This window comes from Schistocerca americana, chromosome 2 (assembly GCF_021461395.2).
Source record: "Schistocerca americana isolate TAMUIC-IGC-003095 chromosome 2, iqSchAmer2.1, whole genome shotgun sequence".
Taxonomy (NCBI): domain Eukaryota; kingdom Metazoa; phylum Arthropoda; class Insecta; order Orthoptera; family Acrididae; genus Schistocerca; species Schistocerca americana.
Genome location: NC_060120.1, coordinates 225,399,909 through 225,412,333, shown reverse-complemented (window position 1 = coordinate 225,412,333; position 12,425 = coordinate 225,399,909). Strand labels below are relative to the sequence as shown.

The following is a 12,425-nucleotide window of genomic DNA, read 5'->3' as shown; positions in this document are numbered from 1 at the left end:
CGTTCAATCAGTTGCTGGAAGATTTCTTGGGGAATGGTATCCCATTCTTCACGGAGTGCTGCACTGAGGCAGGTATCGATGTTGGTCGGTGAGGCCTGGCACGAAGCCGGCGTTCCAAAACAGCCCAAAGGTGTTACATAAGATTCAGGTCAGGACTCTATACTGGCCAGTCCATTACAGGGATATTATTATCGTGTAACCACTGCGCCACAGGCCGCGCATTTTGTAAAGGTGCTAGATCATGTTGAAAGATGCAATCGCCATCCCCGAATTGCTCTTCAACAGTGAGAAGCAGAAGGTGCTAAAACATCAATGTAGGCCTGTGCTGTGACAGTGCCAAAAAAAAAAAAAAAAAGAGGTGCAAGCCCCCTCCATGAAAAACACGACCACACCATAACACCACTGCCTCCAAATTTTACTGTTGGCACTACACATACTGTTGGCACTACACACATTGGCAGATGACATTCACTGGGCATTCACCATACTTGCACCCTGCCATCGGATCACCACATTGTGTACTGTGATTCATTGCTCCACACATTGTTTTTCCACAGTTTAATCATCCAATGTTTATACTCCTTACACCAAGCAAGGCGTCGTTTAGCATTTACCGGTTTGATGTGTGGCTTGTGAGCAGCCGGTCTCTGTCAGCCAATTGAGGAGATCGGCCAGTACGCTTTTGTGCTGTACATGTCCCTTCATGTTTCCACTTCACTACCACATCGGAAACAGTGGACTTGAGGGTGTTTAGGAGTGTGGAAATCTTGCGTACAGACCTATGACACAAGTGACACCCAAGTACTTGACCATGTTCGAAGTCCGTGAGTTAAACGGAGCCCCCCATTCTTCTCTCTTATGTCTAATCACTACTGTGGTCACTGTTATGGAGTACCTGGCATTAGGTGGCAGCACAATGCACCTAATATGAAAAATATGTTTTTGGGGGTGTCCGGATACTTTTGATCACATAGTGTATTTTGTCCAACTCCTTATAAGTGTTTCGTGAGTCTGGTCCACAGCTGACCACTTAATTCATCTGGAGCTCACTGTAAGGATGACTTCTGCCACTTTCCAACACCTCATTGCTGTCTTTTTGACTTGGAAAGGTATATGACACCTGATAGCATTGCCACATCCTTACCACCTTGTATGAGAGAGCTTTCAGATGTCCTTTCCAGTTTTTATCCATGAGTTTCTTTAGCTTCAGTTATTTCATATTTGAGTCAGCCCATCTTACAGTGTGTGGAAAAATGGAATCCTACAGTCATCCATAGTGAGTGTGAACCTTTTTCTCATTGTAATGAACAAACTAGCAGAGGCTGTGGGGCCTGTTGTCACCATTCCTATATGTTGACATGTATTTACTACTTTTCTTCAGCCATTAGTGTTGCTGAGTGTCTGCTTTGGGTTGCTGCAAGGAATACATGGTCCTGGTTCCTCACCTATGGCATCCAGTTTCTGACAGGCAAGACGTGCTATGCACATCTGCTGACATAGAACTGCTCAACCACATCCTATATTTTCATATGAATGGCTCATACTGGAAGAGACATCTTGCATTTTAGGACCATTATTTGCTATGCTGTTGGCTTGGCTACCACATATTTGCCAGCTTAAAAAGAAGTGCCAGTTGAAACACTATGCACTCCACTGTGTGTCGTACGTCATGGGATGCGAACTGATCCACCCTCTTTTATGTTTACAAAGCCCTCATTCTGTCTTGACTGGATTATGGTGGTCATCTTTATGGATCAGTGGCCAAATTAGCATTACAGCTACTGTACCTAATGCACCATTCTTGGTTCTGAGTTGCAACTATCATCCCTCAAGCTGAGCCTCCTGGCAGATGCTTTGATTCCTCCTCAACTGCTCAGTTGCCACCAATGACTGCTGAACTGTGCAATACACATCCTCAGCTACCCTGAACACTCAACTCACCATATCCTTCACTTGGACAGGGTATTCACCCCATGCAAAGGCATTCAGAAATTGTGTCCCAGTAGCAGTTCATTTGGAGTGTAATCACTCTGACCACCACATTCTCTGACATCTATGTAGGTACCCCGCAAGCCACCACATTGTGCGGGGTGGAGGGTACTCTGTACAACTACTTTTTATTTTCTTTCCTGTTCTACTCACAAACAGAGCAAGGGAAAAAGACTGCAGTATGCCTCCGCATAAGCCCTGATTTCTCGTATCTTATCTTCATGGTCCTTTTGTGCAATGTATGTTGGCAGCAGTAGAATCGTTCTACTGTCAGCTTCATATGCCGGTTCTCTAAATTTTCTCAGTAGTGTTGCTTGAAAAGAATGGTGCCTTCCGTCCAGGGATTCCCATTTGAGTTCCCGAAGCATCTCCGTAACACATGTTGTTTGAACCTACAGGTAACAAATCTAGCAGGCCACTTTTGAATTGCTTAGATATCTTCCTTCAGTCTGACCTGGTACAAATCGCAAACACTCGAGCAGTACTCAAGAACAGGTTGCACCAGTGTCCTATATATGGTCTCCTGTACTGGTAAACTACTCTTTCCTAAAATTGCCTCAATAAACTGAAGTCGACCAATCGCCTTCCCTTCCACAGTTTTCAAATGCTCTTTCCACCTCATATTGCTTTGCAATGTTATGCCCAGATATTTAAATGACCTGCATGTATCAGGACACTAGTAATACTGTTTCTGAACATTACAGGTTTGATATTCCCACTCATCACTCTCTCTAGCTGCCTCCCCCCATGAACCATGTAGCTTGCCATTGTGGGGAGGCTTGTGTGCCTCAGCGATACAGATAACCGTACCATAGGTGTAACCACGACAGAGGGGTATCTGTTGAGAGGCCAGACAAACGTGTGGTTCCTGGAAAGGGGCAGCAGCCTTTTCAGTAGTTCAGGGGCAACAGTGTGGATGATTGACTGGTATGACCTTGTAACATTAACCAAAACGGCCTGGCTGTGCTGGTACTGTGAACGGCTGAAAGCAAGTGGAAACTACAGCCTTAATTTTTCCCAAGGACATGTAACTTTACTGTATGGTTGAATGGTGATGGTATCCTCCTGGGTAAAATATCCTGGAGGTAAAATAGTTCCCCATTTGGATCGCTGGGTGGTGACTACTAAGGATCGGAGTGTGGAATGTCAGATCCCGTAATCAGGCAGGTAGGTTAGAAAATTTAAAAAGGGAGATGGATAGGTTAAAGTTAATTATAGTGGAAATTAGTGAAGTTCGGTTGCAGGAGGAACAAGACTTCTGGTCAGGTGAATGAATACATACTTACTTACTGGCCACACAGACTGCAGCTGGTCCTTCGCCACACCCTCTCGAGCCTTCCACACTTTTCTGTCATCTCCATTTTCATCTCCCAGACCCAGTATCTGCATGTCTCCCATGGTATTGTCCTTCCATCTCATTCTTGGCTGTCCTAATGGTGTCTTTCCTTCAGCTTCTCCATCCATTACAGCCTTTATTACCCTGTTTTCCCCCTCTCCTCCTCCTTCTCACATGTCCATACCATCTTAGTCTCTTAATTTTCACACTTGCTACGACGTCAGGCAGTGTGTACAATTGAGTTCTCTGTTTTTCCTTATTCTCCACTGTTAGTTTTCTTTCACTGGTCCATATAATTTTCTCAGTACTTTGTTTTCAAAATTGATGAGTTTTTTCTCTGTTTTCTTTGTCACGGTCCATGTCTCATTTGCATAGCACACTATTGGCTTGATGATGGTGTGATATAGTTATATTTTTGCCTTCCTAGATAGTAACTTCGATCTTATGACGTTGTGCATAGCTCATAGACATTTCCCTCCAGCTTGAATTCTTGTTACTATGTCTTGTTCTATAAGGTTTTGCTGGTTGATGTTGACACTGAGGTATGTGAATGTGTCTGTCTTCTTTATTGTTAGATTTCCAATTTTTAGATGGTTTGGTCCTAAATCAGCTCTTTTTCCTGCTACCATGAGCTTTGTTTTACTTTCATTTATACTTAGACCTACTTTCTTAGCTTCTTCCATTAGCACAGTTTGCATTTTCTCCAGGTCTTCTATGTTCTTTCCTGTCAGCACAATATAATCCACAAAAGCCAGGACATTTATCTTTTTTCCTGTGGTGACTCCTGCACTTTCACATGTTACTCTTCTCAGGCTGTTGTTGAGAACCAAATTGAACAGGGTTGGTGATATAATATCTCTCTGTCTCTACTCTTTTTACTTCAAGTGCTTCTGAGACCCCTCCCTCCCCCGCCCCCGTACTTTCACTCTATACTGTGATTCCATCACACATATTTTAGTTAGCTTTATCAGCTTTTCAGGTATCCCATACTCTGCCATTATCCTCCACATTTCCTCTCTTACTATACTTTCATATGCTTTGTTGAAATCTATAAACAGGCAAAAGGTATCCTGATTGTGTTCCCAATTCTCATCTAATATTTGTCTTAGTGTGTATATTTGGTCAATTGTTGATTTACCTTTTCTGAACCCTGCTTGTGCTGTGTCTAATATTTCCTCAATGTGAATACAGGGTTATAAATACAAAATCAAATAGGGCTAATGCAGGAGTAGGTTTAATAATAAATAAAACAATGAGAGCGCAGGTAAGCTACTATGAACAGCTTAGTGAACGCATTATTGTAGCCAAGATAGACATGACGCCCAAGCCTACCACAGTAGTACAAGTTTATATGCTGACGAACTCCACAGATGACAAAGAGATAGAAGAATTGCAGGAGGAGATAAAAGAAATTATTCAGATAATGAAGGGAGACGAAACTTTAATAGTCATAAGTGACTGGAATTCAATGGTTGGAAAAGGAAGAGAAGGAAACGTAGTAGGTGAATATGGAATGGAGGTAAGGAATGAAAGAGAAAGCCGCCTGGTAGAATTTTGCACAGAGCATAACTTAATCACAGTGAACACTTGGTTCAAGAATCATGAAAAAACGTTGTATACGTGAGACAGACCTGGGGATGCTGGAAGGCTTCAGATATATTATATAATGGTAAGCAAAAGATTTAGGAACCTGGTTTTAAATTGTAAGACATTTCCAGGGTTATATGTGGACTCTGACCATGCTCTATTGGTTACAAACTGTAGATTAAAACTGAAGAAACTGAAAAAAGGTGGGAATTTAAGGAGATGGGACCTGTATAAACTGAAAGAACCAAAGGTTGTACAGTGTTTCAGGGAGAGCATTGGGGAACGATTGACAAGAACGGGGGAAAGAAATACAGTAAAAGAAGAATTGCTAGCTTTGAGAGATGAAGTATTAAAGGCAGCAGAGGATCAAGTTGGTAAAAAAAATGAGGGCTAGTAGATATCCTTGGGTAACAGAAGAGATATTTAATTCATGAAAGGAGAAAATGTAAAAATGCAGTTAATGAAGCAGGCAAAAAGGAATACAAACATCTCAAAAAGGAGATCAACAGGAAGTGCAAAATGGCTAAGCAGGGATGCTAGAGGACAAATATAATGATGTAGAGGCATATATCACTAGGGGTAAGATAGATACTGCCTAGAGGAAAATTAAACAGACCTTTGGCAGAAAGAGAACCTCTTGTATTAGTATCAAGAGCTCAGATGGAAAACCAGCTCTAAGCAAAGAAGGGAAAGCAGAAAGGTGGAAGGAGGATAAAGAGGGTCTATACAAGGGCGATGTAATTTAGGGCGATATTATGGAAATGGAAGAGGACATAGATGAAGATGAAATGAGAGATAAGATACTGCGTGAAGAATTTGACAGAGCACTGAAGGACCTAAGTCGAAACAAGGTCCCAACATTCCACTAGAACTACTGATAGCCTTGGGAGATCCCGCCCTTACAAAACTTTATCATCTGGTGAGCAAGATGTATGAGACAGGCGAAATACCCTCAGACTTCAAGAAGAATATAATAATTCCAATCCCAAGGAAAGGAGGTGTTGATAGGTGTGGGAATTACCAAACTATTAGTTTAATAAGTCACGGCTGCAAAATACTAACATGAATTCCTTACAGACGAATGGAAAAACTGGTAGAAGCCGACCTCAGAAAAGATCAGTTTGGATTCCATAGAAATGTTGGAACACATGAGGCAATACTAATCCTACGATTTATCTTAGAGGATAGATTAAGGAAATGGAAATCAACATTCATAACATCTGTAGACTTAGAGAAATCTTTTGACAATATTGACTGGAAGATTCTCTTCAAATTCTGAAGGTGACAGTGGTCAAATACAGGGACTGAAAGGATATTTACAATTTGTACAGAAACCAGACGGTGGAGTTGAGGGGCATGAGAGGGATGCAGTGGTTGGGGAGTGAGACAGGGGTGTAGCCTATCCCCAATGTTATACAATCTGTATATTGAACGAGCAATAAAAGAAAAATTTGGAGTAGGAATTAAAATGCGTGGTGAAGAAATTAAAACTTTGAGGTTTGCCGAAGACATTGTAATTCTGTCAGAGACAGCAATGGGCCTGGAAGAGCAGTTGAACGGAATGGACAGTGTCTTGAAAGGAGGATACAAGATGGACATCAATGAAAGCAAAACGAAAATAATGGAATGTAACTGAATCAAATCAGTTGGTGCAGAGGGAATTAGATTAGAAAATGAGACACTTAAAGTAGTAGATGAGGTTTGCTATTTGGGGAACAAAATAACTGATGATGATCGTCGAACTAGAGAGCATATAAAATGTAGACGGTAATGGCAAGGAAAGCATTTCTGAAGAATAGAAATGTGTTGACATTGAGTATAGACTGAAGTGTCAGGAAGTCTTTTTCTGAAAGTATTTGTATGGAGTGTATGGACGATAAATAGTTTAGACAAGAAGAGAATAGAAGCTTTTAAAATGTGATGCTACAGAAGAGTACCGAAGATTAGATGGGTAGATCATGTAACTAATGAGGAGATGCTGAATAGAATAGGAGAGAAGAGGAATTTGTGGCACAACTAGACTAGAAGGGATCGGATGGTAGGACACATTCTGTGGCATCAAGGGATCACCAATTTAGTATTGGAGGGAAGTGTGGAAGTTAAAAATAATAGAGCAAGACCAAGAGATGAATACACTAAGCAGATTCAGATAGATGTAGGTTGCAGTAGGTACTGGGAGATGAAGAAGATGCACAGGATAGAGTAGCACGGAGAGCTGCATCAAACCAGTCTCTGGACTGCACAACAACAACAGCAACAGGGCTAGCTGCCATTCATCACACCAACTTAAGTCGTGATGTATCTTCCTGCAATCACTAATCTTCAACACCTTACTGTACACTACAGCATCAGCAACAAACAACTGCAGATTGCTGCCCACCCTGCCAAATCATTTCCGCATATCGATCAGATTATTTTCTAAGTTGGACTATCTTGTCAGAACACCTTCACAAAGCCTGCCTTGCCCACTCCCTCTCCCACTCTCCCTCCCTCCCCCACTCTCCCTCCCTCCCCCACTCTCTCTCCCTCCCTCCCCCACTCTCTCTCCCTCCCTCCCCCACTCTCTCTCCCCCTCCCTCCCACACTCACTCTCTCTCCTCGACCCTCACTCCCCCTCTCACTCTTTCCTTCTCCCTCCCTCCCTCCCTCCCTCCCTCCCCCACTCCCCCTCTCACTCTTTCCTTCTCCCTCCCTCCCTCCCCCACTCCCTCCCTCCCCCACTCCCTCCCTCCCCCACTCCCTCCCTCCCTCCCCCACTCCCTCCCTCCCTCCCCCACTCCCTCCCTCCCTCCCCCACTCCCTCCCTCCCTCCCCCACTCCCTCCCTCCCTCCACCACTCCCTCCCTCCCTCCACCACTCCCTCCCTCCCTCCACCACTCCCTCCCTCCCTCCCCCACTCCCTCCCTCCCTCCCCCACTCCCTCCCTCCCTCCCCCGCTCCCTCCCCCCCACTCCCTCCTCCACCCACTCACACCCCCTCTGTCCCTCCCTCCCCCACTCACACCCCCTCCCTCCCCCACTCACACCCCCTCCCTCCCCCACTCACACCCCCTCCCTCCCCCACTCACACCCCCTCCCTCCCCCACTCACACCCCCTCCCTCCCCCACTCACACCCCCTCCCTCCCCCACTCACACCCCCTCCCTCCCCCACTCACACCCCCTCCCTCCCCCACTCACACCCCCTCCCTCCCCCACTCACACCCCCTCCCTCCCCCACTCACACCCCCTCCCTCCCCCACTCACACCCCCTCCCTCCCCCACTCACACCCCCTCCCTCCCCCACTCACACCCCCTCCCTCCCCCACTCACACCCCCTCCCTCACTCTCTCCCTCCACCCTCCCTCTGTCCCCCACTCACTCTCTCTACCCTCCCTCTGTCCCCCACTCACTCTCTCTACCCTCCCTCTGTCCCCCACTCACTCTCTCTCCCCTCCCTCTGTCCCCCACTCACTCTCTCTCTCTCTCCCTCCCCCACTCACACTCTCTCTCCCTCCCCCACTCACACTCTCTCTCCCTCCCCCACTCACACTCTCTCTCCCTCCCCCACTCACACTCTCTCTCCCTCCCCCACTCACACTCTCTCTCCCTCCCTCCCCTACTCCGTCACCCCCTCTTACACACTCCTCTCACCTATCCCTCCCCATCTCTCCCCCACCCTCCCCCTACACCCCCACCCCTCGCCCTTTCCCCCCAATGCCACCCCTCACCCTCTCCCCCCACCCCTCACCCTCTCCCCCCACCCCTCACCCTCTCCCCCCACCACCATTCCCCCATCTCACCCTTCCCCCTCTCCCACCACCACCACTCCCCCGCCTCTCCCCTCACCCCTCCCCCTACAGCCCAGCCCCCTCCCCCAGCCCCACATTGCCACTGGATGCTCAAAGCAAGGAAAAATTCTTCCGAACTGATGAATTTCAGCACATTTCATTGGCAGAGTACAAATAAGTCAGAAACAACAAGGTGAGGCAGTCTTCTTGTGAGCAGGGCATTTCTCAAGTGGGTGATTGTCTCGGGTGGGGATGGGGTGGAAGAATGTTGAGATGTGATGAAATGAGATCCATAAAAGTCGGTCATTGTCGCTCACCATGAAATTATACAGGAATCTACTACTCGGTCTGTGCACCTGTTTATTTGTTTACAGTACCCTCAAGGTGGGGGCCGTGTCTTCAGCAAGACACCACATACTCCATTACTCCCAAATTGTGTCAGTATAAAGGTGCTTCTGTAGTCTCCCAGCTTATGTGATCACAATCCCACATCTGTGACGTGATAGTGTGAGATGTGTTTGCCTTGAACACAACCACAACCAGTACTTGTTAACTGTGGGTGGAGGCTGAATGGCCATGGCTCTGAACGATTTCAGTTTTTTGCTTTCATCACCAGATAGGAAGGTGTCCTACATGATAATAGGTGTATGGCTAAATTCAATTGCCAATGTGTGTATAAGGATGACAGAACTTCCATATCATCATGGTAACTTGTGCACTAGAAAATGTTGGTTGTTTCAAATATTTAAGGACTCAGATTATCATAATATGCTTGTAGTATCAAATATATTGGACAAGGATTGCCATTCCAAAAGCTGAAAGGCAGAAGAGAATTAGTGCCTAGACACCAAGTTTGAAGAACTGCTCTTTGTGGTTCTGAAATTGGGGCAGAGGGGGAGAGAGTGGGGGAGGAAGATGGAGAGGAGGGAGGGAGGAGGGCGGAGGAGGTAGAGAGTGGGGGAGGAAGGGGGTTCTGATGACCAGCGAAACTGTAGGCTAAACATCCAGGAAGTGGGTGATGTGATGCCAGAGAATAATGGAAAAAAGTAAAGTGATCAGAAAAGATTTCAAATAATACTGAAATTGAATTGAATTGAATTGATACTACCTGGGGTTTATAAGACGAAAGCTAACTGGGTAAGACACATCTTCAGCATGAAATGTCAGCTGCATGATGTAAGTGAATGGGAAGTGGAGGTGAATCCAGTCTGTATGCAGTAATATTCATTTAGTTACCAGATGATTTAAGTGATAGAAAACAGTATAGTGTACTGAAGCTAGTGAAATGTAGGGAGGAGTCAGTGATGATACCACTGACTCGACAAATAAATAGGCACTAGTTGATACTGAATAATAAACCATTACAAAAGGATAGGGAAAAAGACTCTTCTTAATGTATGTTTGTGAAATTGAAGTTATTGTTAGAAAACCTGTTGACAAGTTATATGACAAGTTTTCTTTTGTTTATATTATAGTTTTACGAAAAGTGAATTTCTTATCTATAAAAAATTATGTGAACAGTTTCAGCTTGGAAATCTGTAGGCTTCCGAGGCACTCATAGTATAACTCAATCAGAACTACTCCCAAACATGAAGGTCCAGGTTCTGTCTGCACTGCAGGACAATTACATGTACTTGGTAAGTCAAACAAGCTATATATTTGAAAATATCTCATTGTGAAAATCTCCTTGTTTATGATAGAGAAAACTACTCCCAGTCGAAACACACAAGATAGAATTTAATTAACAGAAAGAGAATACAAAAAATAGCAGCAAATGATGCAGCCAAAAGGAATACATTTTTTTTAAATATGGGAGTGACAGGAATTTATAATCGTCGTGCCTTTTTAATTATCACATTGCCTTTCCTCTTAATACCAAAAATACTTTTTATCTCCTGACTTGCAGTAGCTTCATTTTCTAAAGGTAGCCATAGTAAACCTTTGTAATTACTAAAAATCTGGATCTAGTAAACCATTTTATTTGCATTATTGCAATTCTCTCATAAATTACACTGCTCACCATGGAGTAGGGCTTCTTGCCAATATGAAAACGAACCTGACTGTGTCATTCAGTTTCTTTCATTGTTTTCTCATCTCTCTTCTACCTCATTAGAAGACAAGTGGTACTGGCAGCAGAGGTATAAGTGCTCAAGAGAGCTCCCGATGGATAGCAAAATATGCAAAGAAAATAAAATATAAATGTGGTGGTAAATCACAAAGTTGACTGAATTAATGTATCCCGGAGCCATGACAAAGTACAAACTGGCAAAGCAGGATTGACTAAAGGGGGATTGTAAAGCTGTGGGAGCACACACAACATTGGGGAAGATGGGTGCCACCTTTAGGAAAATTAGAGGACCGTTTTGAGGAAAACAGAAATATCTCTATGAACATAATGGTATTAGGTAGTGAACCAGTACCAGCCAAAGAAGGGAAGGTTGAAAGATGGAAGTAATATATAGCACATCCATATAAGGCAAACATTTCTCAAGATAATATTATGGAAAGAGAATGGGAAACAGATGAAAATGAGGTGAGAGGTACGACACTCTGAAAATAATTTGGCAGAGCACTGGAAGACATAGGTGAAAACAAGACTCATGAAGTAGGAGATGCTCCCTCTGAATTATTGAGATTGAATGGAGAGCCAGCCATGATAAAACTGTTCCATCTGATGCATGAGATGGAAGAGACTGGCAAAACACCCTCAGACACCAAGAAAATATAATAATTCCAGTTTCAAACAAAGCAGGTACTGATGGTTGTAAATATCACTGCACTATCAGTTTAAGTCATGGTTGCAAATTGCCTGACATGGATTATTTACGGAAAAAATGAGTGGCTGACCTCAGAAAAGGTCAGTTTGGGTTCTGGAGCAGTGTAGGAACAGGTGGGGCACTACTTGACCCTATGACTTATCATAGAAGATAGGTTAAAGAAAGACAAATTTGTCCAGAATGAGATTTTCACTCTGCAGCGGAGTATGTGCTGATATGAAACTTCATGGCAGATTAAAAGTGTGTGCTGGACCGAGACTCGAACTCGGGACCTTTGCCTTTTGCGGGCAAGTGCTCTACCATCTGAGCTACCAAAGCACGACTCACGCCCCGTCTTCAGCTTCACTTCTGCCAGTACCTCGTCTCCTGCCTTCCAAACTTTACAGAATCTTTCCTGCGAACCTTGCAGAACTAGCACTCCTCAAAGAAAGGATATTGCGGAGACATGGCTTAGCCGCAGCCTGGGGGATGTTTCCAGAATGAGATTTTCACTTTGCAGTGAAGTGAAGCTGTGGGTACGGGGCGTGAATCGTGCTTGGGTAGCTCAGATGGTAGAACACTTGCCCATGAAAGGCAAAGGCCCCGAGTTCGAGTCTCAGTCCGGCACACAGCTTTAATCTGCCAGGAAGTTTCAAGACAAATTCATGTTTATGGCAAGAGAAAGCTGTGGCCAATATTGGCTGGAATACATTCCTTGAAATTCTGAAGGTAGCCGGGGTGAAATACAGTGAATGAAATGTTGTTCACAGTAGGTACAGATCCCTGAATGTAGTGATAAAAGTGAAAGACATTGAAGGGAAGTGGTAATTGAGAAAGAAATAAGACAAAGTTATTGCCTATCCCTGAAGAGTTAGTCAGTGTGCTCCCTGAAGAGTTAGTCAGTGTGCACATTGAGCAAGCAGTAAAGGAAATAAAAGAGAAAGTTGGATAAGGAATTAAAGTCCAGGGAGAAGAAATAAATACTTTTAG

The 12,425-nt window shown here is 44.4% G+C and overlaps 1 protein-coding gene across 4 annotated transcripts in view; it reads left to right on the top strand.

The window, feature by feature from the left end:
* LOC124593354 (hydroxyacylglutathione hydrolase, mitochondrial) overlaps window positions 1-12,425 on the top strand; it is a 113,165-nt gene that overhangs the window by 19,415 nt on the left and 81,325 nt on the right. For all 4 annotated transcript variants that reach the window (XM_047131920.1, XM_047131921.1, XM_047131923.1 and 1 more), the window contains exon 2: window positions 10,201-10,316. In XM_047131920.1, coding sequence (XP_046987876.1) covers window positions 10,201-10,316 — 116 coding nt within the window. The remainder of the gene's footprint in view (window positions 1-10,200; window positions 10,317-12,425) is intronic.